Source organism: Chiloscyllium plagiosum, unplaced genomic scaffold, assembly GCF_037043375.1.
Source record: "Chiloscyllium plagiosum isolate Xiang-an unplaced genomic scaffold, Cpla_swu_hap1 HiC_scaffold_34, whole genome shotgun sequence".
In the NCBI taxonomy this organism is placed as follows: Eukaryota; Metazoa; Chordata; class Chondrichthyes; order Orectolobiformes; family Hemiscylliidae; genus Chiloscyllium; species Chiloscyllium plagiosum.
In genome coordinates, this window is record NW_028270172.1 from 44,454,015 (window position 1) to 44,480,851 (window position 26,837).

Below are 26,837 nucleotides of genomic sequence, written 5' to 3' on the forward strand. Positions count from 1 at the left end.
TCCAACACTCCAGGGAAAACAGCCCCAGCCTATTCGGTCTCTCCCTATAGCTCAAATTCTGCAACCCTGGCAACATCCTTGTAAATGTTTTCTGAACTCTATCAAGTTTCACAACATCTTTCCGATAGGAAGGAGGCCAGAATTGCATGCTCTAAACCAAAATTGTCCTGTACAGCTACAACATGACCTCCCAACTCCTGTACTCAATGCTCTGACCAATAAAGGAAAGCATACCAAAAGCCGCCTTCACTATCCTATCTACTTGTGACTCCACTTTCAAGGAGCTATGAACCTGAACTCCAAGGTCTCTGTTCAGCAACACTCCCTAGGACCTTACCATTAAGTGTAAAAGTCCTGCTAAGATTAGCTTTCCCAAAATTCAGCACCTTGCATTTATCTGAATTAAACTCCATCTGCCACTCCTCAGCCCATTGGCCCATCTGTCCAGATCCTGTTGTAATCTGAGGTAACCCTCTTCGCTGTCCACTACACCTCCAATTTTGGTGTCATCTGCAAACTTATTATTGTAAGTATTGGAGTTCTATGGCAGGGATTATAGAGAGAGTCTTGAGGGCCAAGATTAAGATGGACTCTATCTCTCTCCTCCTGGGCCTACCCAATATACCCTCTTCGGATGCTCATAGGAAGAAACTTCACTTTCAGCGCAAGGTAAATAGTTTAATTGTTTGGTTTCTGGACACCCCCCCCCCCCCCCCCCGCCGGCTCTGCTGGGTTGGTATAGGTTTATTATGGAAAATCTCCCTCTGGAACCTTTTTACAATTATGGTGCACCGGAAAACAGAACATTTTTATAGGGTATAGCAGCCCTTTCTACACTACTCTGATGCAGATTGATCTGCCACTTTAACTCGGGCTTTTGTGTAGCCTTGGCATCCTGTTAAGTGTTCTTAATATCCTTGAAGGAAGAATTCCGAATATTTTGTGTGTAATACTTGGTGCTCTCGGAGGTCAAGAGCTAATGTTTTGTCCTGAGCTGTTTTGCTTGTTCATTTGTTCATTAACTACCTTTTACTGATTTGTCTGTTTTGCACTTGGGTATTGTTGTGTTTTGGGTGTATTGTTGTTACTCTTTTGCATTTTTTTCTCCTTTTTTTGTTGTTATATGTATATAGAATAATGTTTGCTGGTGTAATTTATCTTTTTTTTAAGGTTTTGGAAAGAAAGAAAAGTTTTAATAAAAATATCTTTGATAAAAAAGGCCTTACTGAAATACCTGTTGACGACATCTTCCACCTAGCCCTTGTCAATCTTCCTGGTCACTTCTTCAAAGAACTCTAACAAATTTGGGAGGCATGATCTCCCACTCACAAAGTCATGCTGACTAGTCCTCATCAAACCCTGTCTTTCCAAATGCATGTATATCTTATCCCTCAGAGTCTTCCCAAATAACTTAGCTACTACAGATGTTAAGCTTACTGGTCTATAATTCCCAGGCTTTTCTTTGCAGCCCATCTTGAATAATGGCACCACATTTGCTCGCCTTCACCCATGGCTAACGATGATGCACAAATATCAGCCAGGGCCATCACAATTTCTTCTCTAGCCCCTTGCAGTGTTCTTGGATATATCTGGTCAACACAGGAGATTTATCAACCTTCATACATTTCTAATACATCCAACACCACCTCTACTGTGATATGGACTATCCCCAAGATATCACCAATAACTTCCACAAGTTCCCAATTCGTCTTTCTCCATGGTAAACACGGAGGAGAAATACTCATTGAGAACCTTGCCCATCTCTCGCGATTCAACACATGTCATTTTGGTGCTTGAGGGGTCCTATTCTCTGTCTCTCTCTCTCTCTCTCTCTCTCTCTCTCTCTCTCTCTCCCCCTCTTTGTTCCTTTTCCTTTAATATACTTAAAGTACCTCTTTGGATTCAGCCTAATCCTCTCCGCCAAGGCTATCTCATGCCCCCTTTTCTTCCTCCCTCCTGATTTCCTTCTTCAGTAAATACCTGTATTTTCCATATACCTCCAGGGATTCCCTTGATCCCAGCGACCTGCACCTGAGCCATGCCTCCTCCTTTTATCTGGTCAAAGCCTCAATATCACTTGTCATCCAGGGTTCCCTATTCTTGCCAACCTTGCCTTTCACCCCCACAGAAACACATAGACCTTGAACTCTACCTATCTCCCTTTTAAAGGCCTCCCACTTGCCAGACGCCCTTTTGTCTACAAACAAACTACTCCAATCAACCCCTCCAAGCTCCTGTCTAATTCCATCAAAATTTACCTTCTCCCAGTTTAGAACTTGAACCTGTGGACTAGTTTTGTCCCTCTCCATAACTAGTTTAAAATTGATAGAGCTATGGTCACTGGTCCCAAAGTGCTCCCCCACTGTCACCTCCACCATGTATCCTGTCCTATTTCCCAAGGAGAGGTTGAATTTTGTCCCTTCCCGAGTAGGACTCCCTATATGCTACTTGTGGAAACTTTCCTGAACACTCTTAACAAATAAAAGTCAAAAATAAAAATAGTCCTTAATGCTCGCTTTGGCGGTCCCAGTCTATGTTAGGCAAATTAAAATCCCCCGCTAAGACCAACCCTGTTGCTCCTGCAAGTCTCCCCAGTTTCCCTGCAAATTTGTTCCCCTGATTTCCGTTGCCTACTTGGGGGCCTATAGTACAGCCCCAATAACATTACCATCCCCTGCTTACTTCTTAGCTCCACCCACAAAACCTCATTGGATGATCCTTCAGTTATTTTATCTCTGATTACTGCTGTGATACTCGCCCTAATCAAAAATGTAACTCCCTCTCCCCTTCTTCCACCAACTCTGTCCCACCTCAAGCACCTGCACCCTGGCACACTAAGCTGCTGGGTCTATCCTGCTGGTGGAACAGGACATCTACAGGGATGGTGATGGTGGTTTCTGGGACATTGTCTGTCAATTAAGACTATGTCATGCTGTTGCTTGACTAGTCTGTGAAAAAGTTCTCCCAATTTGCACTGTCCCCAAGGTGAACTTTACAGTGTTTCTGCTGTTGTCTTTCTGGTGCCTAGGTCAATGCCAGGTGGTCCATCTGGTTTCATTCTTTGCTGAGACTTCTTAGCGATTGCTCCACCTAAGTGGCTTGCTCGGCCATTTCAGAGGGCAGTTCAGAGTCAACCACATTGCTGTGGCTCTGGAGTCACATGCAGGCCAGATCAGGTGAGGATGGCAGATTTACGTCTCTGAAGGACGTTAGTGAGCCAGGTGGGTTTTTCCCAACATTCAATAACAGTTTCACAGCCATCAGTAGCTTCTTAATTCCAGATCTCTTACATTAAAATCAAGTTTCAACATCTGCCATGGCAGAATTTAAATCCAAGTCCCCAGAACATTTGCTGAGTTTCTGGATTAACACTCTAGTAATTATACCACTAGGACATTGCCTCCCCCCATGGCATGGTCAAGATTGTGACCAGGATTTGATTCCACATACTTGGATACTCAGCTACCGTCAACCTGTCTGTGTAAGTGCGTAGTTAATGCACTTGGTCCTGTCAGGGCCTCACATCACTCACAGGTAGAACCTATGTGCTCAGACAGACAAAACCACCCAGCTCACCATCCATGTTTTGCTGGCAGCCATTTCACATTTCCAGTGTGGATTTGGGATTTGGATAAGGTGGGAAGGGAACATGCTTTGCTGAGTGAATCCCAGGCTCAGTCTGGTAATCTAGGAGTCCTCTCAAACCTTCACTTTCTTTTCCTTGTGGTCCCTATTAAACTCATCAGTTCTGAGGTTCCACCATTCTAAACTCTTCAATTTAAATCTCCATTTTCTAAAATTACCCCTGAGCTTACACTTAGCCAAAACCAGACATAATAATGCACTGTTTTCCATCGTTTGCAGAGTGTTGGTGACCATCGATTACCTCTTTCCCACAGTCACACATGTTTTCCAATGCACTACTGTGCCCAGCTTTGTATTTTGAGTCCCCCCCTCCATACAAGTATTGTCTCTTCTCCAGCCCAGCATGCTGCCTCCCATCCCCACCATTGAATTGCCGAGCTTTTCTACCAGAGCGATGACCTCTGACCTCTGATAACTCACCTTGACTTGCAGTGCACAGGCCCCCAGATCGGACTGTGCCCACCCCCTTAACCAACTTGGATGGATAGCCCTGACTGATGAGCGACCAGGGTCCTGACTGATCTCAGTGCAGTTTCTTGACTGGTTTCACTGGGCCTGCAGGACTCAATGTGTCTCACTCCCCAGGCTACAGTGATATGAAACCCCAGACCACATCAAGCAGCTGACTAACTGTGACCAAGTCCCTGGACTAAGAGATCGGAAGGCACTGGCCTTGTGGTATAATGACCAGCCTATTAATCCTGAGACCCAAGAAATGTTCTGGGGCCTGGGTTCAAGTCTTGCAGTAGTGAAATTTGAATTCCATTAAAACAAAATCTCGAATTGAGAGTCTAATAATGACCATGTGCCGATTGTCAGAAAAACCTAACTGCTTACAAATGTCCATAAGGGGAAAAGAAACTGCTGTCCTTACCTGTTCAGGCCTACATGTGATTCCAGACCCAGATCAATGTGAATGTTCCCCAAATGCCCTCTGGGCAGTTAAGGATGGACAAAAAATGCTGGTCTAACTGGTGACATCAAATCCCTTGAACGCAGGTTTAAAAAAAATTTATGCATTGTTTTTGACTGTGGTGACATCCCTAACTGAAGGTATTTCCCCCATGACCTGATTTAGGACTTTGAGATATGGTTGCCACACAAGCTGCTGAATATATTTTGGAAGCACAGATAAAGACAATGACATAGGAAGGCAGATTGGATTAGTTTAGGATCTTCTTGAATTTGTTCAATAATTGACCACATGTTTTGAATCTAAAGGTATGCTGACACTGGTGAATTGTGCCAAGGTGAAGTGGGGAGCTACAGTACAGGTGGTGTCCACCTTTGCTAAAGTGGTTGCCTTGATCATCATCATCATAGCTGGGTTGGTGCAGCTTTGCCAAGGTAAACCGCTTTAATTTGTTGCACATTTCTAACTGTCTGGAAATCTTTTGAGACATACAGTACACAATCATTTTATGTTTGTAAAGTAATAAACTGCTGCAGAAGAGTCCCAACATTGTTTAAATTCTTTGACCCATTGACAAACTGCAGTTACAAGTTACGAGAGTTGAAATATGTCTCTCTCTGTCTCTAGTACAATTCTTCTGCCAATACATAATGGGAGATAATAAGCTGCTTTAGTTTAAATTGGATTCTTGCCTGGCTCAGAAGGCTGTATGTTTAATTATCCCTCTGGCGAGTATGTAATCTAACTTGGCACCACAGCACCATATTGAGACAGTACTGCATTATTCAAATAGCTGTACTTTAAATAAAATATTAAACCAGCGCCTGTCTAGGTAAAATCTAATATATCCCATGGCACTAATTGAAGAAGTGCAGTTGGTTATTCTTCCTCCACTAATATTAACTCAAAAATATTATGTTTGTTTGGGACTTTGTAATATTGAAGTTCATTGGTCTCATTGCCTCCAATTCAAAAGACATGTTGAAGATGTGCAAAGTGCTGTGTACCTGTAGATTTGTCTTTTCCTTCCTTGATGCCGTATGTTTATGAACTCTGCACACAGCACTTAAGAACAGAATTTTGCTCCATGGGAATGTGGGATTTATTGGCAGCTCTCCCAGTTTTTCAGTGATTCATTATCATTGTTGGATTACTCTAGTGCCACCAACTGGGCCAATTAAACCTTGATTTATTCTGCAAGACTGCAGTTTGTATTGTTCAGCCCTGCACCTGCCTGTTGAACCACATCATGTCACTGTCTAAACTCTCAAGGTGTACCCATATTTTTGAGACTGGGAATGTAACCGTTCTTTTGAAAAAGATTTTTTTTGTGCCTTGCAAAAAGGTTATATACAGAAAACGTTGTTTTAACCGGCATCTTATGAACTGGCACTCTTGATAAACCGACAAAAAAATGATATCCCTCAAACACTGCAAAGTTTGCTGTTTTATTCTGTCCAATCATCATAGGTTTTAATTTATTTACCTCAATGTAAATATACTTATTGTCCAATTGAATGGCCACACAAAATACCAAAAGTTGTTTCAATACTGAGTCGATTCCTCCTCAAATACTGGGATGTCTGAGCAGTCAGTTGAGGGGGCAAGGGTGAAGGCTGTCTGCTGGTACACTTTATTTAAGGGAAAGTTGCATTCTTTCTTAAGTGAGTTATGCTGTAAGTAAAGTTTCTAACAGTGCGTGTATATCCCCTGTACTATGTTTCTAATACTTCATAGATAATCAAGAGGTCCATATAATCAATTTGATGAACCAGCATACTCCTAATCTCATCGGTGCCAAATTTAAAAAATTACTACATATATTTACAAAGGTTTCAGGACCTTTACCTTTTGAAGAGGGCGCCTGAGGGCAGGATGGTGGCTCAGTGGTTAGCACTGCTGCCTCACAGCGCCAGGGATCCAGGTTCAACTCCGGCCTCGGGCGACTGACTGTGTGGAGTTTGCACATTCTCCCAGTGTCTGTGTGGGTTTCCTCTGGGTGCTCTGGTTTCCTCCCACCGTCCAAAGATGTGCAGGTCAGGTGAATTGGCCATGCTAAATTGCCCATAGTGTTAGGTGCATTAGTCAGAGGGAAATATAGGGTAGGGAAATGGGTCTGGGTGGGTTACTCTTCAGAGGATCGGTGTGGACTTGTTGGGCTGAAGGGCCTGTTTCCATACTGTGGGGAATCTTGGATTCTATAAGATGTTCAAAATTCCATTTCTTAATACTGGAATTGTCTATTGCAGGAGAAACGGATAAATTCCAAAACTCCTTTCAAGGTTCCAAATTAAATGGTGGTGAGATGGCTCTAGCTCTGTATTCAGCATTATATTCTTATTCTGGCTGGGACACACTTAATTTTGTGACTGAAGAGATCCAAAACCCTGAGAGGTGAGTATCGAGAGTTTATCTCGATTTGTGAAACTGAGGGCAAATCAAATAAGGTGAGAATAGCCTATACAGAGAAAACTGGAAATCAGAAAGAAAAACAGATATTGTTGGAATTTACTCAGTCGGTCTGGCAGCATCTATGGAGAGAAAGCAGAACTGAAGAAGGGTCACTGGACCTGCAACTTTAACCCTACACAGATGCTGCTGGTCTTGCTGAGATATTTTCGAGTAATTCCTGTTTTAGTTTAAGAGGCTATGGTCATGAAGTACACTAACTGATAAATATTATCCTCTCTTCTGCACTTAGTTCTGAGTCCTGAGGGATCATTTTCAATGAGTCACATTAAGTCTCTTCTCTTTCTCTCTCCTCTTCTTTCCACCCCCAAAAAAACACTGATTTAACAGCAATCCACTTCAAGCTAAACCTTTTCATATTACGCATTCTTTGAATTGTTCTAGCAGTTAGTGGTTGGGATGTCTCCCTCCGCATATGTTTCTCATTTTTATTGGACACTTATGCTGACAACCATCTGCTGGAGGCAGCTAGAAACAATTGATGGATGGCATTTTTGATTGTTAAAAGATACTTGCAATTCATCATTCAGCTTACTCAATAAGTCACTATCAAACTTTGACTGACTTCTCGTACAATTTAGTAACTATATATTTTGTTTCTATAAATCCCCTATTCGATTAAAACTTGATGCATTCCACTCTGGGGAATTAGAAGACCATCTGAGAGAAATATGGGGTGTCACTCGATATGTCTCTTGTCTTTTCTGAAATAATGGCCACCAGCAGCGTAGCTAATTAAGGTATATGGACTCATCAGAACAGCCCGTAAGATGTAGGAGCTGAAGTAAGCCATTCAGCCCATCAATTCTGCTCCATCAAGCAGTGAGATCATGACTGATCTGATAATCCTAAACTCCACTTTCAGCCTTTTCCCCATTACCATTGATTCCCTTACTGATTAAAAATCTCTCTATCTCAGTCTTGAATATACTAAGTAACTCGGCCTCTACAGCTCTGTGTGGTAAAGAATTCCACAGATTCATTACTCTCTGAGAGAAAAAATTCCTCCGCTCCTCTTAAAGGGGCAATCCCTTATTGTGAGATTATGCCTTCTAGTTGTATGCTGCCCCACAAGAAGAGTCAAGACCTCTGGTCACAACATCTCTGACCTAATAAATTAAAAGTCACAACTTCCAACATAAACTGACAATCTTCAAGTATGAGATGTTTTGTAATGCAGAGGAAAAATGGCTCCTTCCCTACTGGAGGTCCCATGGCTCCCCACTCAAACACTATTACCCCAAGTAGTTTGGTTTCCTTGGAACCAATCACATACTTGTTGGCAGGCAAAATGCCTGTGTCATTGATAAATGGTCACCATTCCACAGACCAATCAGCTACTTGTTGTCAGTCAAACCTCCATTTGTACACAGTCTCCTGGTTCATCTGTAATTCAATTTACCCTACCGCTTGTGCAAACAGCACTTACAATGATAGTCTGGTTAATTGCTTTCAAGAATTACCGTAATCCTTCAAACGTTCTTGACTTTTAAAACAGTTACTTTCCCAATCAGTCAACAGTCAGAAACACAATGTTGATTGGTAACCAGCAACAGGTTTCCTTGTCCATGTTCGACCTGATGCCAGGAGCATTTCTCAGTTGTGGATTCAACGGGCAACTCTCTCCTTTCTGTTCATCACTGTGATAGGACATACAGGAGATGGTGTGGTAATGTCTGGCACATTGTAAGGTACAATTCTCAGTAACATGACTACTGTTTGACAGGTCTCTGTGACAGCTTTCCCAATTTTGACACTTTCCTCCAGATGTTAGTAGACGTCAGCTTGGGGTGGCACCGTGGCTCAATACAAGGGACCTGGGTTCGATTCCACCCTCAGGTGATTGTGTAGAATTTACACATTCTCTCTGTGTCTGAGTGGGTTCCCTTGGGGGAGGGGGAGCTCCAGTTTCTTCTCACAGTCCAAAGACGTGCAGGCGAGGTGGATTGGCAATGCCAAATTACCCATAGTGACCAGGGATGTGTAGGCTAGGTGGATTCACTATGGGAAATGGAGGATTATAGGGATACGGTAGGAGGCCTGGATCTGGGTGGGATGCTCTTCAGAGCGTAAGTGTGGACTTGATGGGCCAAATGGCCTGTTTCCACACCGTAATGATTCTATGAATTAATTGGTCATGTCCTAAATTTCCGTTATGAATTCCCAGATTTCTATGGGACTAATATTCACTTGGCTAATGTTTTTTGAATCTATCTCTACACATTTTTATCTATTTTCATGTTTTCAGTTAGCTTTCTCTTCTACTAATTTTTTTTCACTTAATTTAATCTTTTAGTCATTCCTTGTTGGTTTTACATTCTTTCTCGTCTTCTGATGTGTACTCGATCTTTGTGCAATTGTACTTTAAAACAGAAGCTTCATCGTATTGTTAACTTTTTTAGTTAAACACAGATATTAGATTCTCACCTTGGAATGTATCTATCCTGGGTATTCTGAAATATGCCTTTGAACGTCTGTCACTATCTCTGTTGACCTATCACTTCACCTAATTTGCCAATTAACTTGGGCTAACTGTACTTTCATGCTCTTGCATTTACCCATATTAGTCTGACTCCCTGCCCCTTCTCTCCCTCAAACTGAATGTAATGATCACTGCTACAGGAAACTTCTACTATGAAGTGATTAAGTAATGCTACCTAATTTCAAACACAAGGTGCAGAATTGTTTTCTCTCCAGTTGGCTCCAGAATATGCTGTTCTAAGAAACTATTCTGTAGCATTTCATGAACTCCTCATCTGGGCTAGCTTTGCCCGTCTGATTTTCCCAGTCTGCTATAGATTAAACTCTCCCATGATTATCACCATACCTTTCTGGCAAGCTCCAATTATTTATTCCTTTGTCATCTATCCTACAGTCTGGTACAGTTAGGGGGCCACGGAACAACACAACTGGATCCTCCTCTCCCATTGTAAGCTCCTCTCCAGGACGGAGCAGATGTCCTGAACCTTGACACCAGACAGTCAACATTGCTTTGCAGACTTTGCTCTTTGCTACAGAGGACAGTGTTCTCTATTCTGTCCTGTACCACCACTATCACATTCATTTTCGTTTTCTGCACTTGAATGACTTCCTGTCCCACCGTGCCATATCCAATTATCTCACTTGCCCTGCATCTCTCAATTTACATCCGAATAAGGTGAAAGAATCTCAGAATTGTTAGACAGTTGCAAAGGCTAGGGCACCTGCGCCTAGGGTTCACTTATCTGCCTCAGGAGCAGCCACCTTCTGTCACTGAACACTTATCAAATCAATGGACCCAGTCACAAGGCACGTGAGTGCCCCCTGGTATGAATATCTTTGGAACCTTCTTCCTCCCTGACATGAGGCAGTGCCTGCAACTCAGCCCCCACCTCAGATTCTCTCAATCAAAGCTTCTCAAGTCTCAAACACTTCCTGTAGAACTCGATCACATTGGCATCCAGGAGCTCATACATGTTGCAGCCATGAAACATCACCTGTCCTGCCAATCTTACTGTATTTTAGTTAATGTCTTCATTGCTTATTTTCCTTTCTTTCATGTTTTAGGAACCTTACACCAGTTTGTATTGGGCTCTTGTGGTGGAGTGGTAGTGTCCCTATCTCTGAGCCAGAAAACCTGGATTCAAATCCCAGCTGCTGCAGAGGTGTCTTATAATATCCCTGAACAGTGTGATTGGAAATATCAACCACAAGTTCTTGGACTATTTTAAACCTTAGGAATAGACCAGACTATAACCATTTAACAGATACTCACCAAATTACTTGTGCTCTCGTTGAGTAAGCAGCAATTGATACGGGGAGAAAATGTTAGAGAAAGCAAAGAAGTGCCTCCTTCCCCTAACTCCTTTGCTCATCCATCTCTAGCACTTTGCTGAAAGCCACAGTCAGTGCTACATTGCAGTGAATTTTCTCTCCATACAGGCTCTGAGTTAGCTTTGGCCCACCATGTCTACTGACCATGCTATTCTCAACTAAACCCATCTGCCTGCACATGATACATATTCCTCAATTCTCTGCCTGTTCATGTGTTTGTCCAAGTGCTTTTTAACCTATGCCATCGTATCTGCTTCACAAACCTCCCCTGCCAGAGCGTTCCATGCACCTACTGCCCTTCGTGTAAAAAAGATTATTCACACATCTTTTTTAAACCTTCCCGCTCTCGCCTTAAATCCATGCCCCCTAGTATTTGACATTATTACCCTGGGAAAAAGACTCCAACTATCCCACCTACCATGCCCCGCATAATTTTATACACTTCTATCTGGTCACCCTTCAGCTACTAAAACTCATGAAAACAATCCAAACTCCCCTTTATAGCTAATACTCTTCAATCCAAGCAATATCCTCGTAAACCGCTTTTGCATCTTCTCCAAAGCCTCCACATTCTTTCAATAGTGCAGTAACCAGAACTGTGCACAGTACTCCAAATGTGGCCTGACCAAAGTCATATATAGCTACAACATGATTTGTTAATCTTTGATCAGTGAAGGCAAGCATGCTATATACCTGCTTCACCATCTTATCCACTTATGTGCAACTTTTAGGGTGCTATGGACTTAGACCCCAAGATCCTTCTTTATGTTAATGCTCCCAAGGGTCCGGCCACTTCCCTCTTCCATTTGACCTCCCAAAATGCATCACCTCACATTTGTCTCGATTAAAATCCACTTGCATTTTCTCCCCCAACTTTCCATCTCACTATATCCTGATTCCTTTGACAACCCTCCTCCCTAGCCACAATTCCACCAATTTTCATGTCATCTGCAAACTTAGTAATGAGACCACCAGTATTTTTATCCAAATCATTATTCATATTACAAACAGAAGAGATCTCAGCGCTGATCCCTGTGGAATACCACCAGTCACAGATCTCCAGCCAGAAAATTGCACCTCTGTCTTCTATAATCAAACCAATTTTGTATCCAACTTGCTAAGTCACCATGGATTCCATGTGATTTGGTCTTCTGGATCAGCCTATCATGAGGAACCTTGTGAAATACTTTAGTCCATGTAGATAACATCCACTGCCTTATCCTCATCAATCATCTTCATCACTTTGTCAAAAAACTTAATTATGTTTGCGAGACAAGATCTCCTCTGCATACAGCCTTGCTGACTATCCTGAGTAAGCTCATTTTTTTCCAAATACAAGTAAATCTGGGCTCTAAAAATCTTCTCCAGTAATTTTCTTCCTACTGCTGTAAGGCTAACAGGTCTAACATTTCCTGGATTATCCTTGTTGCCTTTCTTGGTCAAAGAAGAACATTGGCTCTTCTCCAGTTTTCTGGGACCTTGCCTGTGGCTAAATAAGACACAAAGATCTCTGTCAAGGCCCTAGCAGTCTCCCTCCTTGTCTCCTTCAGTATCATTGGATAGATCTCATCATGCCCTGGGGACTTAGCTACCTTAATATATTTTAAACCACCCACAACTCCTCCATCTAATATCAAAATGACCTTAAAGTGTCAACAAACCCCTCTTAAAATTAACACCATCCATGTCTTTCCCCTTGTTGAATACTATGTAAAATACTCATTAAAGACCTCATCCACTTGCTGTAGCTCCACATAAACATTCCCTCCTTTGTCCTTAAGTAGACCTATCCTTTCTGTAATGACCCTCTTGCTCCTAATATACATATGAAATGTCTTGGGATTCTTCTTAATCCTACTTGCCAAGGACATTGCTTGGCCCTTTCTAGCCCTCTTCATTCATGTTTTAAGTTCTTTGCTGCTTCCTTTATATTCTTCACATGCCTAGTTTGATTTCTGTGTCCTAAACCTTACATATGCTTCCTTTTTCTGTTTTAACTAAACTGACAATATCTCTCATCATCTGAAGTTCCTGAATCTTGCCATTCTTATCTTTCATCCTCATAGGAACATGCTGATCGTGAACTGTGGTCATCTGGTTTTTAAAATACTCCATGTCAAATATGGAATTCCCTTCCATCAGCTGCCTCCTCCCCTCCCCCATCCCCAAATCCTATTACTGTTGTAATTAGCCCTGGCTCAGTTCAGCACTTTTACCTGTGGACCACTCAGATCCTTTCCCATAACTATTTTAAAACTTGCAGAATTATGATCACTGTTCCCAAAATGCTGCCTCACTAGAACTCTAATCACTTGGCCAGGCACATTCCCTAATAATATGGCCTGTTCCCTAGTTGGACTATCTACATAAGATTTGAACCCATACTCCCTGGACATTAGCCTAGAATGTGATATTATCCCTGCACCACATGTAGAGAGCTTGTAAATCCCTGCTTATTCCTGGATGGAAATTAGAATTCTTTAAAATTACTTTTAAATGTTAAGTGTGAAATATAAGCAAAGTTATTTTTTTAGGAACAGAATAAGATATTCCTTACTCAACCAATTCCCAGCACTCTGCACTCCAATTCCTGATTTATTACAGTAGTGGTGTCACAAACCACGATGATTGTCATTGGGGGTGACTAGGGATGTTTGAGCACTGTGGCAAGGAGGTTTAAATAACTGAAACATCTGGGCTGCTGTTTCAACCAGGAACCACCAAATCCACAAAACAGCTAGTTATTCCAGGAGGGTTGTAAACCCTAAAACCTACAATGACTTTAGGTTGGGTTGTTGAAGCTATGGTAAAGGAAAATGATTTGAGGTAAATGAATCATTTACTGTTCATTTGCTGTGTTTTTGCATTTATGTATGTGACAATGATGTTGTTTGCTTTCCTAAAGGAATCTACCGTTAGCCATTGCCATTTCTATGCCTCTTGTAACTGGTATCTACATCCTAACAAATGTGGCTTATTATGCTGTCCTGGATATTCCCACCATCCTCCACAGTGATGCTGTGGCTGTGGTAAGTCCTCATTTTGAGATTGAAATGTACCCACAATGAACATCTTTGGGACTCACTTTACACCTGTTGAAGTTTGCCTTGCAATGATGTTATTTGCATTTCCCTTCCTCAATGTACTGAACTTCTTTGTATGTTGCTAACTGTTTCCATTGCAAATGAGAGGTCTACATTAGTTAAGTAGAAACTCTTGGAGGAGAAAGTGAGGTCTGCAGATGCTGGAGATCAAAGTTGAAACTTTATTGCTGGAACAGCACAGCAGGTCAGGCAGCATCCAGGGAACAGGAGATTCGACGTTTCGGGCACAGGCCCTTCTTCAGGAAGGGCCTGTGCCCGAAACGTCGAATCTCCTGTTCCCTGGATGCTGCCTGACCTGCTGTGCTGTTCCAGCAATAAAGTTTCAACCTAGAAACTCTTGGAACCAAGTACGCTTCGAGACTTCTGCATCTCAAACCAGTTTATTCTGATCCCAACCTGTAGATGCACATTGGACCATTTTTTTTCTATTCGCTGTTGAGATGTCAGCACTGCTGGCTAGGTTATTGCCATCTCTCATTGCTGTAATCCTGAGGTGTAGGGGCATCCAAGGTGCTGTTAGGAAAGGTGTTCCAGGGTTCTAACTATGTGACAATGAAGGAATAGTGATACAGTTCCAAGTCAGATGGTAAATGGCTTGGAGGAGAACTTGTAGCTTGCAGTGTCCTCATGCATCTTGTCCAACTGGCTGGTATAGGTTACAGGTTTGGAGGCTGCTGTCCATCTCACTGGTATAGGTTGTAGGTTTGGAGGCTGCTGTCCATCTCACTGGTATAGGTTACAGGTTTGGAGGCTGCTGTCCATCTCGCTGGTATGGGTTACAGGTTTGCAGGCTGCTGTCCATCTCACTGGTATAGGTTACAGGTTTGGAAGCTGCTGTCCATCTCGCTGGTATGGGTTACAGGTTTGGAAGCTGCTGTCCATCTCGCTGGTATGGGTTACAGGTTTTGGAAGCTACTGTCCATGTCACTGGTATGGGTTACAGGTTTGGAGGCTGCTGTCCATCTCACTGGTATGGGTTACAGGTTTGGAGGCTGCTGTCCATCTCACTGGTATAGGTTGCAGGTTTGGAAGCTGATGTTCATCTCGCTGTTATAGGCTGCAGGTTTGGAGGCTGCTGTCCATCTCACTGGTATAGGTTACAGGTTTGGAGGCTGCTGTCCATCTCACTGGTATAGGTTGCAGGTTTGCAGGCTGCTGTCCATCTCGCTGGTATAGGTTACAGGTTTAGAGGCTGCTGTCCATCTCGCTGGTATAGGTTGCAGGTTTGCAGGCTGCTGTCCATCTCGCTGGTATAGGTTACAGGTTTAGAGGCTGCTGTCCATCTCGCTGGTATAGGTTACAGGTTTAGAGGCTGCTGTCCATCTCGCTGGTATAGGTTGCAGGTTTGCAGGCTGCTGTCCATCTCGCTGGTATAGGTTACAGGTTTGGAGGCTGCTGTCCATCTCACTGGTATAGGTTACAGGTTTGGAGGCTGCTGTCCATCTCGCTGGTATGGGTTACAGGTTTTGGAGGCTGCTGTCCATCTCACTGGTATAGGTTGCAGGTTTGCAGGCTGCTGTCCATCTCGCTGGTATAGGTTACAGGTTTGGAGGCTGCTGTCCATCTCGCTGGTATAGGTTGCAGGTTTGCAGGCTGCTGTCCATCTCGCTGGTATAGGTTGCAGGTTTAGAGGCTGCTGTCCATCTCGCTGGTATAGGTTGCAGGTTTGGAGGCTGCTGTCCATCTCACTGGTATAGGTTACAGGTTTGGAGGCTGCTGTCCATCTCACTGGTATAGGTTGTAGGTTTGCAGGCTGCTGTCCATCTCGCTGGTATAGGTTACAGGTTTGCAGGCTGCTGTCCATCTCGCTGGTATAGGTTACAGGTTTGGAGGCTGCTGTCCATCTCACTGGTATAGGTTACAGGTTTGGAGGCTGCTGTCCATGTCACTGGTATAGGTTACAGGTTTGGAGGCTGCTGTCCATCTCACTGGTATAGGTTACAGGTTTGGAGGCTGCTGTCCATCTCACTGGTATAGGTTACAGGTTTGGAGGCTGCTGTCCATCTCACTGGTATAGGTTGTAGGTTTGCAGGCTGCTGTCCATCTCGCTGGTATAGGTTACAGGTTTGCAGGCTGCTGTCCATCTCGCTGGTATAGGTTACAGGTTTGGAGGCTGCTGTCCATCTCGCTGGTATAGGTTACAGGTTTGGAGGCTGCTGTCCATCTCGCTGGTATAGGTTACAGGTTTGGAGGCTGCTGTCCATCTCACTGGTATAGGTTACAGGTTTGGAGGCTGCTGTCCATCTCACTGGTATAGGTTGCAGGTTTGCAGGCTGCTGTCCATCTCGCTGGTATAGGTTACAGGTTTGGAGGCTGCTGTCCATCTCACTGGTATAGGTTACAGGTTTGGAGGCTGCTGTCCATCTCACTGGTATAGGTTACAGGTTTTGGAAGCTACTGTCCATGTCACTGGTATGGGTTGCAGGTTTAGAGGCTGCTGTCCATCTCGCTGGTATAGGTTACAGGTTTTGGAAGCTACTGTCCATGTCACTGGTATGGGTTGCAGGTTTAGAGGCTGCTGTCCATCTCGCTGGTATGGGTTACAGGTTTGGAGGCTGCTGTCCATCTCGCTGGTATGGGTTGCAGGTTTAGAGGCTGCTGTCCATCTCGCTGGTATAGGTTACAGGTTTGGAGGCTGCTGTCCATCTCACTGGTATAGGTTACAGGTTTGGAGGCTGCTGTCCATCTCACTGGTATGGGTTGCAGGTTTAGAGGCTGCTGTCCATCTCGCTGGTATAGGTTGCAGGTTTAGAGGCTGCTGTCCATCTCGCTGGTATAGGTTACAGGTTTGGAGGCTGCTGTCCATCTCACTGGTATGGGTTACAGGTTTGGAGGCTGCTGTCCATCTCACTGGTATAGGTTACAGGTTTGGAGGCTGCTGTCCATCTCACTGGTATAGGTTACAGGTTTGGAGGCTGCTGTCCATCTCACTGGTATGGGTTGCAGGTTTTGGAGGCTGCTGTCCATCTCGCTGGTATAGGTTACAGGTTTGCAGGCTGCTGTCCATCTCGCTGGTATAGGTTGCAGGTTTAGAGGCTGCTGTCCATCTCGCTGGTATAGGTTACAGGTTTGGAGGCTGCTGTCCATCTCACTGGTATAGGTTACAGGTTTGGAGGCTGCTGTCCATCTCACTGGTATAGGTTACAGGTTTTGGAAGCTACTGTCCATGTCACTGGTATGGGTTACAGGTTTGGAGGCTGCTGTCCATCTCACTGGAATAGGTTGTAGGTTTGGAGGCTGCTGTCCATCTCACTGGAATAGGTTGCAGGTTTTGGAGGCTGCTGTCCATCTCACTGGAATAGGTTGCAGGTTTTGGAGGCTGCTGTCCATCTCGCTGGAATAGGTTGCAGGTTTTGGAGGCTGCTGTCCATCTCGCTGGTTTAGGTTACAGGTTTTGGAAGCTACTGTCCATCTCACTGGTATGGGTTACAGGTTTTGGAGGCTGCTGTCCATCTCGCTGGTATAGGTTACAGGTTTGGAGGCTGCTGTCCATCTCACTGGTATAGGTTACAGGTTTGGAGGCTGCTGTCCATCTTGCTGGTATGGGTTGCAGGTTTAGAGGCTGCTGTCCATCTCGCTGGTATAGGTTACAGGTTTGGAGGCTACTGTCCATCTCACTGGTATAGGTTGTAGGTTTGGAGGCTGCTGTCCATCTTGCTGGTATAGGTTTGGAGGCTGCTGTCCATCTCGCTGGTATAGGTTACAGGCTTGGAGGCTGCTGTCCATCTCACTGGTATAGGTTGCAGGTTTAGAGGCTGCTGTCCATCTCGCTGGTATAGGTTACAGGTTTGGAGGCTGTGTCCATCTCACTGGTATAGGTTACAGGTTTGGAGGCTGCTGTCCATCTCGCTGGTATAGGTTACAGGTTTAGGGGCTGCTGTCCATGTCACTGGTATGGGTTGCAGGTTTTGGAGGCTGCTGTCCATCTCGCTGGTATAGGTTACAGGTTTGCAGGCTGCTGTCCATCTCACTGGTATAGGTTACAGGTTTGGAGGCTGCTGTCCATCTCGCTGGTATAGGTTGTAGGTTTGGAGGCTGCTGTCCATCTCGCTGGTATAGGTTACAGGTTTGGAGGCTGCGTCCATCTCACTGGTATAGGTTGCAGGTTTGGAGGCTGCTGTCCATCTCACTGGTATAGGTTACAGGTTTGGAGGCTGCTGTCCATCTCGCTGGTATAGGTTACAGGTTTGGAGGCTGCGTCCATCTCACTGGTATAGGTTGCAGGTTTGGAGGCTGCTGTCCATCTCACTGGTATAGGTTACAGGTTTGCAGGCTGCTGTCCATCTCACTGGTATAGGTTACAGGTTTGGAGGCTGCGTCCATCTCACTGGTATAGGTTACAGGTTTGCAGGCTGCTGTCCATCTCACTGGTATAGGTTACAGGTTTGGAGGCTGCGTCCATCTCACTGGTATAGGTTACAGGTTTGGAGGCTGCGTCCATCTCGCTGGTATGGGTTGCAGGTTTGGAGGCTGCTGTCCATCTCGCTGGTATAGGTTACAGGTTTGCAGGCTGCTGTCCATCTCACTGGTATAGGTTACAGGTTTGGAGGCTGCTGTCCATCTCACTGGTATAGGTTACAGGTTTGGAGGCTGCGTCCATCTCACTGGTATAGGTTACAGGTTTGGAGGCTGCTGTCCATCTCACTGGTATAGGTTACAGGTTTGCAGGCTGCTGTCCATCTCACTGGTATAGGTTACAGGTTTGGAGACTGCTGTCCATCTCACTGGTATAGGTTACAGGTTTGGAGGCTGCGTCCATCTCACTGGTATAGGTTACAGGTTTGCAGGCTGCTGTCCATCTCACTGGTATAGGTTACAGGTTTGGAGGCTGCGTCCATCTCACTGGTATAGGTTACAGGTTTGGAGGCTGCGTCCATCTCACTGGTATAGGTTGTAGGTTTGGAGGCTGCTGTCCATCTCGCTGGTATGGGTTACAGGTTTGGAGGCTGCTGTCCATCTCGCTGGTATAGGTTGCAGGTTTAGAGGCTGCTGTCCATCTCACTGGTATAGGTTACAGGTTTGGAGGCTGCTGTCCATCTCGCTGGTATAGGTTACAGGTTTGGAGGCTGCTGTCCATGTCACTGGTATGGGTTGTAGGTTTGGAGGCTGCTGTCCATCTCGCTGGTATGGGTTACAGGTTTGGAGGCTGCTGTCCATCTCGCTGGTATAGGTTGCAGGTTTAGAGGCTGCTGTCCATCTCACTGGTATAGGTTACAGGTTTGGAGGCTGCTGTCCATCTCGCTGGTATGGGTTACAGGTTTGGAGGCTGCTGTCCATGTCACTGGTATGGGTTGTAGGTTTGGAGGCTGCTGTCCATCTCGCTGGTATGGGTTACAGGTTTGGAGGCTGCTGTCCATCTCGCTGGTATAGGTTGTAGGTTTGGAGGCTGCTGTCCATCTCGCTGGTATAGGTTGTAGGTTTGGAGGCTGCTGTCCATCTCGCTGGTATGGGTTACAGGTTTGGAGGCTGCTGTCCATCTCGCTGGTATAGGTTGCAGGTTTAGAGGCTGCTGTCCATCTCGCTGGTATAGGTTACAGGTTTGGAGGCTGCTGTCCATCTCGCTGGTATAGGTTACAGGTTTGGAGGCTGCTGTCCATCTCGCTGGTATAGGTTACAGGTTTGGAGGCTGCGTCCATCTCACTGGTATGGGTTACAGGTTTGGAGGCTGCTGTCCATCTCGCTGGTATAGGTTACAGGTTTGGAGGCTGCGTCCATCTCACTGGTATAGGTTGCAGGTTTGGAGGCTGCTGTCCATCTCGCTGGTATAGGTTACAGGTTTGGAGGCTGCTGTCCATCTCGCTGGTATAGGTTGCAGGTTTGGAGGCTGCTGTCCATCTCGCTGGTATAGGTTACAGGTTTGGTGGCTGCTGTCCATCTCGCTGGTATAGGTTACAGGTTTGGAGGCTGCTGTCCATCTCGCTGGTATAGGTTACAGGTTTGGAGGCTGCTGTCCATCTCGCTGGTATAGGTTACAGGTTTGGAGGCTGCGTCCATCTCACTGGTATAGGTTGTAGGTTTGGAGGCTGCTGTCCATCTCGCTGGTATGGGTTGCAGGTTTGGAGGCTGCTGTCCATCTCACTGGTATAGGTTACAGGTTTGCAGGCTGCTGTCCATCTCGCTGGTATAGGTTACAGGTTTGGAGGCTGCTGTCCATCTCACTGGTATAGGTTACAGGTTTGGAGGCTGCTGTCCATCTCACTGGTATAGGTTACAGGTTTGCAGGCTGCTGTCCATCTCGCTGGTATAGGTTACAGGTTTGGAGGCTGCTGTCCATCTCGCTGGTATAGGTTACAGGTTTGGAGGCTGCTGTCCATGTCACTGGTATAGGTTACAGGTTTGGAGGCTGCTGTCCATCTCGCTGGTATAGGTTACAGGTTTGGAGGCTGCTGTCCATGTCACTGGTATAGGTTGTAGGTTTGGAGGCTGCTGTCCATCTCACTGGTATAGGTTGTAGGTTTGGAGGCTGCTGTCCATGTCACTGGTATAGGTTACAGGTTTGGAGGCTGCTGTCCATGTCACTGGTATGGGTTACAGGTTTGGAGGCTGCTGTCCATCTCGCTGGTATAGGTTACAGGTTTGGAGGCTGCTGTCCATCTCGCTGGTATAGGTTACAGGTTTGGAGGCTGCTGTCCATGTCACTGGTATAGGTTACAGGTTTGGAGGCTGCTGTCCATGTCACTGGTATAGGTTACAGGTTTGGAGGCTGCTGTCCATCTCGCTGGTATAGGTTACAGGTTTGGAGGCTGCTGTCCATCTCACTGGTATAGGTTGTAGGTTTGGAGGCTGCTGTCCATGTCACTGGTATAGGTTGTAGGTTTGGAGGCTGCTGTCCATCTCACTGGTATAGGTTGTAGGTTTGGAGGCTGCTGTCCATGTCACTGGTATAGGTTACAGGTTTGGAGGCTGCTGTCCATGTCACTGGTATAGGTTACAGGTTTGGAGGCTGCTGTCCATCTCGCTGGTATAGGCTGCAGGTTTGGAGGCTGCTGTCCATCTCGCTGGTATAGGTTACAGGTTTGGAGGCTGCTGTCCATCTCGCTGGTATAGGTTACAGGTTTGGAGGCTGCTGTCCATCTCACTGGTATAGGTTACAGGTTTGGAGGCTGCTGTCCATCTCGCTGGTATAGGTTACAGGTTTGGAGGCTGCTGTCCATCTCACTGGTATAGGTTACAGGTTTGGAGGCTGCTGTCCATCTCGCTGGTATGGGTTACAGGTTTGGAGGCTGCTGTCCATCTCGCTGGTATAGGTTACAGGTTTGGAGGCTGCTGTCCATCTCGCTGGTATAGGTTACAGGTTTGGAGGCTGCTGTCCATCTCGCTGGTATAGGTTACAGGTTTGGAGGCTGCGTCCATCTCACTGGTATAGGTTACAGGTTTGGAGGCTGCTGTCCATCTCGCTGGTATAGGTTACAGGTTTGGAGGCTGCTGTCCATCTCGCTGGTATAGGTTACAGGTTTGGAGGCTGCTGTCCATCTCGCTGGTATAGGTTACAGGTTTGGAGGCTGCTGTCCATCTCGCTGGTATAGGTTACAGGTTTGGAGGCTGCTGTCCATCTCGCTGGTATAGGTTACAGGTTTGGAGGCTGCTGTCCATCTCGCTGGTATAGGTTACAGGTTTGGAGGCTGCGTCCATCTCACTGGAATAGGTTACAGGTTTGGAGGCTGCTGTCCATCTCACTGGTATAGGTTACAGGTTTGGAGGCTGCTGTCCATCTCACTGGTATAGGTTACAGGTTTGGAGGCTGCTGTCCATCTCGCTGGTATAGGTTACAGGTTTGGAGGCTGCTGTCCATCTCGCTGGTATAGGTTACAGGTTTGGAGGCTGCTGTCCATCTCGCTGGTATAGGTTACAGGTTTGGAGGCTGCGTCCATCTCACTGGAATAGGTTACAGGTTTGGAGGCTGCTGTCCATGTCACTGGTATAGGTTACAGGTTTGGAGGCTGCTGTCCATGTCACTGGTATAGGTTACAGGTTTGGAGGCTGCGTCCATCTCACTGGTATAGGTTACAGGTTTGGAGGCTGCTGTCCATCTCGCTGGTATAGGTTACAGGTTTGGAGGCTGCTGTCCATCTCGCTGGTATAGGTTACAGGTTTGGAGGCTGCTGTCCATCTCGCTGGTATAGGTTACAGGTTTGGAGGCTGCTGTCCATCTCGCTGGTATAGGTTACAGGTTTGGAGGCTGCTGTCCATCTCGCTGGTATAGGTTACAGGTTTGGAGGCTGCTGTCCATCTCACTGGTATAGGTTACAGGTTTGGAGGCTGCTGTCCATCTCGCTGGTATAGGTTACAGGTTTGGAGGCTGCTGTCCATCTCACTGGTATAGGTTACAGGTTTGGAGGCTGCTGTCCATCTCGCTGGTATAGGTTACAGGTTTGGAGGCTGCTGTCCATCTCGCTGGTATAGGTTACAGGTTTGGAGGCTGCTGTCCATCTCGCTGGTATAGGTTACAGGTTTGGAGGCTGCGTCCATCTCACTGGAATAGGTTACAGGTTTGGAGGCTGCTGTCCATCTCACTGGTATAGGTTACAGGTTTGGAGGCTGCTGTCCATCTCGCTGGTATAGGTTACAGGTTTGGAGGCTGCTGTCCATGTCACTGGTATAGGTTGTAGGTTTGGAGGCTGCTGTCCATGTCACTGGTATAGGTTGTAGGTTTGGAGGCTGCTGTCCATCTCGCTGGTATAGGTTACAGGTTTGGAGGCTGCTGTCCATCTCGCTGGTATAGGTTGTAGGTTTGGAGGCTGCTGTCCATCTCACTGGAATAGGTTGCAGGTTTGCAGGCTGCTGTCTAAGGAACCTTTGGGTAGTTTAAAATTACAGTTTGCACTACCTGCAACTGTCTAACCTAGATAGTCTTTGACATTAGTAAGTGGTCTTTCAAGATGACAGAGCTAGGCACCAGCTTTCTGATGTCTCGGCATCATTTGGGTGGATGCTGCAGCTGTCAAAGATTTATGTCTTGGTGAGATTCTGAAGCATGCTCTGGTACTTTTAGTTATTTGTCCTCTGACAAAATGGCCACATCATGCTGTCTCCTCTTGCTAATTGATCAAGGAACTTAAAAGCAGGTTTAGAGCTATTTTGGAGTAATCCGGTTTGCCACCTAAAAATAGTCCTGTTGTCCAAAAGGAAGCAATGTTGTGAAATTCAACTAACTGTGTCTAATTCTGGGCTGTGCTTTGTGGGAAGGATGCAAAGGGTTAGGAAGCATGCAGAAAGGATTTAAGAAGATGATTCCAGGGATGAGGGGCTCATATTATTCAGTAGTTCGGAGAATTTGGACCTACATGTTCTCCTTAAAAAGGACATTTTGTTAGACGTGTTCCAAGTCAAGAATGGCGCAGATCAAGTAAATAGGAAGAAAATGTTGCCATTGACAGAATGTTCCAGCACACAAAGAATGGAGCATGGGGCTGTGACAGAGGCAAATTTAATCATGGCTTTCAAAACTCAATTGGATAAGCAGCTGAACAATGAGAGTTTGCAGGACCGGGGGGATGAGTGGGACTAGCAAAGTTGCTCTTGTAGACAGCTGGCACCAATATGATGGGCTGCAGGGCCTCCATCTGTTCTATAATCATTCTACACAATCAGTTTAATTTGTGAAACTGATGGTGTGCAACCACAATAGATTGAAAACCAAATAATAATTCAGCTAGATAGTAACAATAAAGCATATAGACACAGAATAGCATGAATTAGCTTCAATTGGAACCATGTGTCCTCACATGTCATCTCCCCATTAAAGCTTTATAGGTTTCTTTTGCTTTTAATCAGAACCTGCTGCTATTGAATCTTTTGAGGGTGGCAGATGTTTTATATCATTAATTAGGAAATATATGAATCATAGAACATAGAACAATACAGCACAGAACAGGCCCTTCGGCCCACGATGTTGTGCCGAACATTTGTCCTAGCTTAAGCACCCATCCATGTTCCTATCCAATTGCCACTTAAAGGTCACCAATGATTCTGACTCTGCCACTCCCACAGGCAGCGCATTCCATGCCCTCACCACTCTCTGGGTAAAGAATCTACCCCTGACATCCCCCCTATACCTTCCACCCTTCACCTTAAATTTATGTCCCCTTGTAACACTCTGTTGTACCCGGGGAAAAAGTTTCTGACTGTCTACTCTATCTATTCCCCTGATCATCTTATACACCTCTATCAAGTCTCCCCTCATCCTTCGCCGTTCCAATGAGAAAAGGCCTAGCACTCTTAACCTATCCTCGTACGACCTATTCTCCATTCCAGGCAACATCCTGGTAAATCTCCTTTGCACCCTCTCCAAAGCTTCCACATCTTTCCTAAAGTGAGGTGACCAGAACTGCACACAGTACTCCAAATGTGGCCTAACCAAGGTCCTGTACAGCTGTAACATCACTTCACGACTCTTGAATTCAAACCCTCTGCTAATGAACGCTAATACACCATAGGCCTTCTTACAAGCTCTATCCACCTGAGTGGCAACTTTCAAAGATCTATGAACATAGACCCCAAGATCCCTCTGCTCCTCCACCTTACTAAGAACCCTACCGTTAACCCTGTATTCCGCATTCTTATTTGTCCTTCCAAAATGGACAACCTCACACTTGACAGGGTGAACTCCATCTGCCACTCCTCAGCCCAGCTCTGCATCATATCTAAGTCCCTATGCAGCCGACAACAGCCCTCCTCACTATCCACAGCTCCACCAATCTTCGTATCATCTGCAAATTTACTGACCCACCCTTCGACTTCCTCTTCCAAGTCATTAATAAAACTTACAAACAGCAGAGGACCCTGAACTGACCCCTGCGGAACTCCACTTGTAACTGGGCTCTCGGCTGAATATTTACCATCTACCACCACTCTCTGACTTCGACCTGTTAGCCAGTTTTCTATCCAACTGGCCAAATTTCCCTCTATCCCATGCCTCCTGACTTTCCGCATGAGCCTAGCATGGGGAACCTTATCAAATGCCTTACTAAAATCCATGTACACTACATCCACTGCTCTACCCTCATCCACATGCTTGGTCACCTCCTCAGAGAATTCAATAAGACTTGTAAGGCAAGACCTACCCTTCACAAATCCGTGCTGGCTGTCCCTAATCAAGCAGTGTCTTTCCAGATACTCATAAATCCTATCCCTCAGTACCCTTTCCATTACTTTGCCTACCACCTAAGTAAGACTAACTGGCCTGTAATTCCCGGGGTCATCCCTATTCCCTTTTTTGAACAGGGGCACAACATTCGCCACTCTGCAGTCCCCTGGTACCACCCCCATTGACAGTGAGGACGAAAAGATCATTGCCAACGGCTCTGCAATTTCCTCTCTTGCTTCCCACATAATCCTAGGATATATCCCGTCAGGCCCGGGGGACTTGTCTATCCTCAAGTTGTTCAAAATGCCCAACACATCTTCCTTCCTAACAAGTATCTCTTCTAGCTTACCAGTCCGTTTCTCACACTCCTCTTCAACAATACGGTCCCTCTCGTTTGTAAATACTGAAGAAAAGTACTCATTCAAGACCTCTCCTATCTCTTTCGACTCAATACACAGTACAATCTTGATCATTTTTACAAGATTTAAAGTGACAAGTATAATATTTTCTTTTCAGTAAGCAAGAGGTTTTAATACAGCACAAATCCAAGTACTGTTCATGATTTGTTCCTGCAGCATGGTGTGCAATTGTCTGCTCTACTGCAGTTACCAATTGGTGGGGGGGAGGCAAGGAGGTTTGATGCTGAGATTGTTCAGTAATTCTTTAGTTTCCACACTGTTCATTTCTGATGGAGAATAACCCAAATGAAGAATTTACATCACCGAAGGTTGAGTTTAAGTGGTTTTACTTGATTTGTGAGAGCTAACCCTTGAACTATTATCCAAACTCCATGCTTGATTAGATTTACATAATAAAATCTGACACGGCTCATTGTTGTTACATTCCTGAATTTTATAAGAATATTTGCTTTTATTCTTTTATGAGCCTATTCTGTTTGATGTTTTTATTTTAGACAAATCTGTAACTCTAGTTCTCTCTACCTAAGAAACAACTTCTCACTCGTTAAATGAGTAAAAGTCACCAGAAGATGTGTTAAGCTTGTAACTTCAATAAAAGCCAGTGAATTGTTTTTACCACTTGGATTCTGCAAACAGAAGGTGAAATTCTGAATTATTGATGACCGTGTTTCTCCAGACCTTTGCAGATCAAGTTCTGGGTTATGTAAAATGGCTCATACCATTGTCGGTGGCAATATCCTGTTACGGTGGCCTCAATTCGTCCATCATTGCATCTTCCAGGTAATTCTGAAGTTCAATGAGTTTAGTTAAGGTAATGGGCAAAGGACTGCAAACCACATAACTTGAGAGATGAGGTCAGTATCTTCACTTGTTCAAAAACTTTATATAAAATAAAAATGGCTGTTTGATGAATTTAAAGAAAAATAAGACTTGCACTTATTTAATGTCTTTCACAACCTCAGAGATGTCCCAAACACATTTTACAGAAAATTTGTGTTGTAAGGTAGGAAATGCCAGCCCAGAGTCAAACACAATACCAAGCAGGGCCAAAAGAAGATGGAATGACCTGCTGTACTCTGCAAGGGTAAGTGCTACTAATGTTATCAGTACCATGGTGTCTCTTGCCTGCAGGCATGTGGTTGCCTTCATGGACAGGCTGGCTACTGCTATGGAAAGCCATGCCTGGTATGCTCAGTTCCTGCAGATATGCACATGGACCTTCACTCCATTTCTGGCTCAGCATCAGTGTGAAGGTGAAGGGGAGAAAGAGACCTCAACCTCACTCCAGATGCTTCTCCTTCTCAGGGCGAAACAGTGCTGCTAGTCGGCCCCCATAGGGAGGAAGGAAAGCAAATATTACTCTACAATATTCCTCTCGGGAAACTCAA

The 26,837-nt window shown here is 45.2% G+C and overlaps 1 protein-coding gene across 1 annotated transcript in view; it reads left to right on the plus strand.

Moving 5' to 3' along the window:
* Window positions 1–26,837, plus strand: part of LOC122564346 (Y+L amino acid transporter 2) — a 144,433-nt gene that overhangs the window by 74,194 nt on the left and 43,402 nt on the right. The window contains 4 exon segments of the mRNA XM_087978645.1: window positions 4,867–4,992; window positions 6,808–6,952; window positions 13,746–13,869; window positions 26,126–26,229. Coding sequence (XP_087834771.1) covers window positions 4,867–4,992; window positions 6,808–6,952; window positions 13,746–13,869; window positions 26,126–26,229 — 499 coding nt within the window.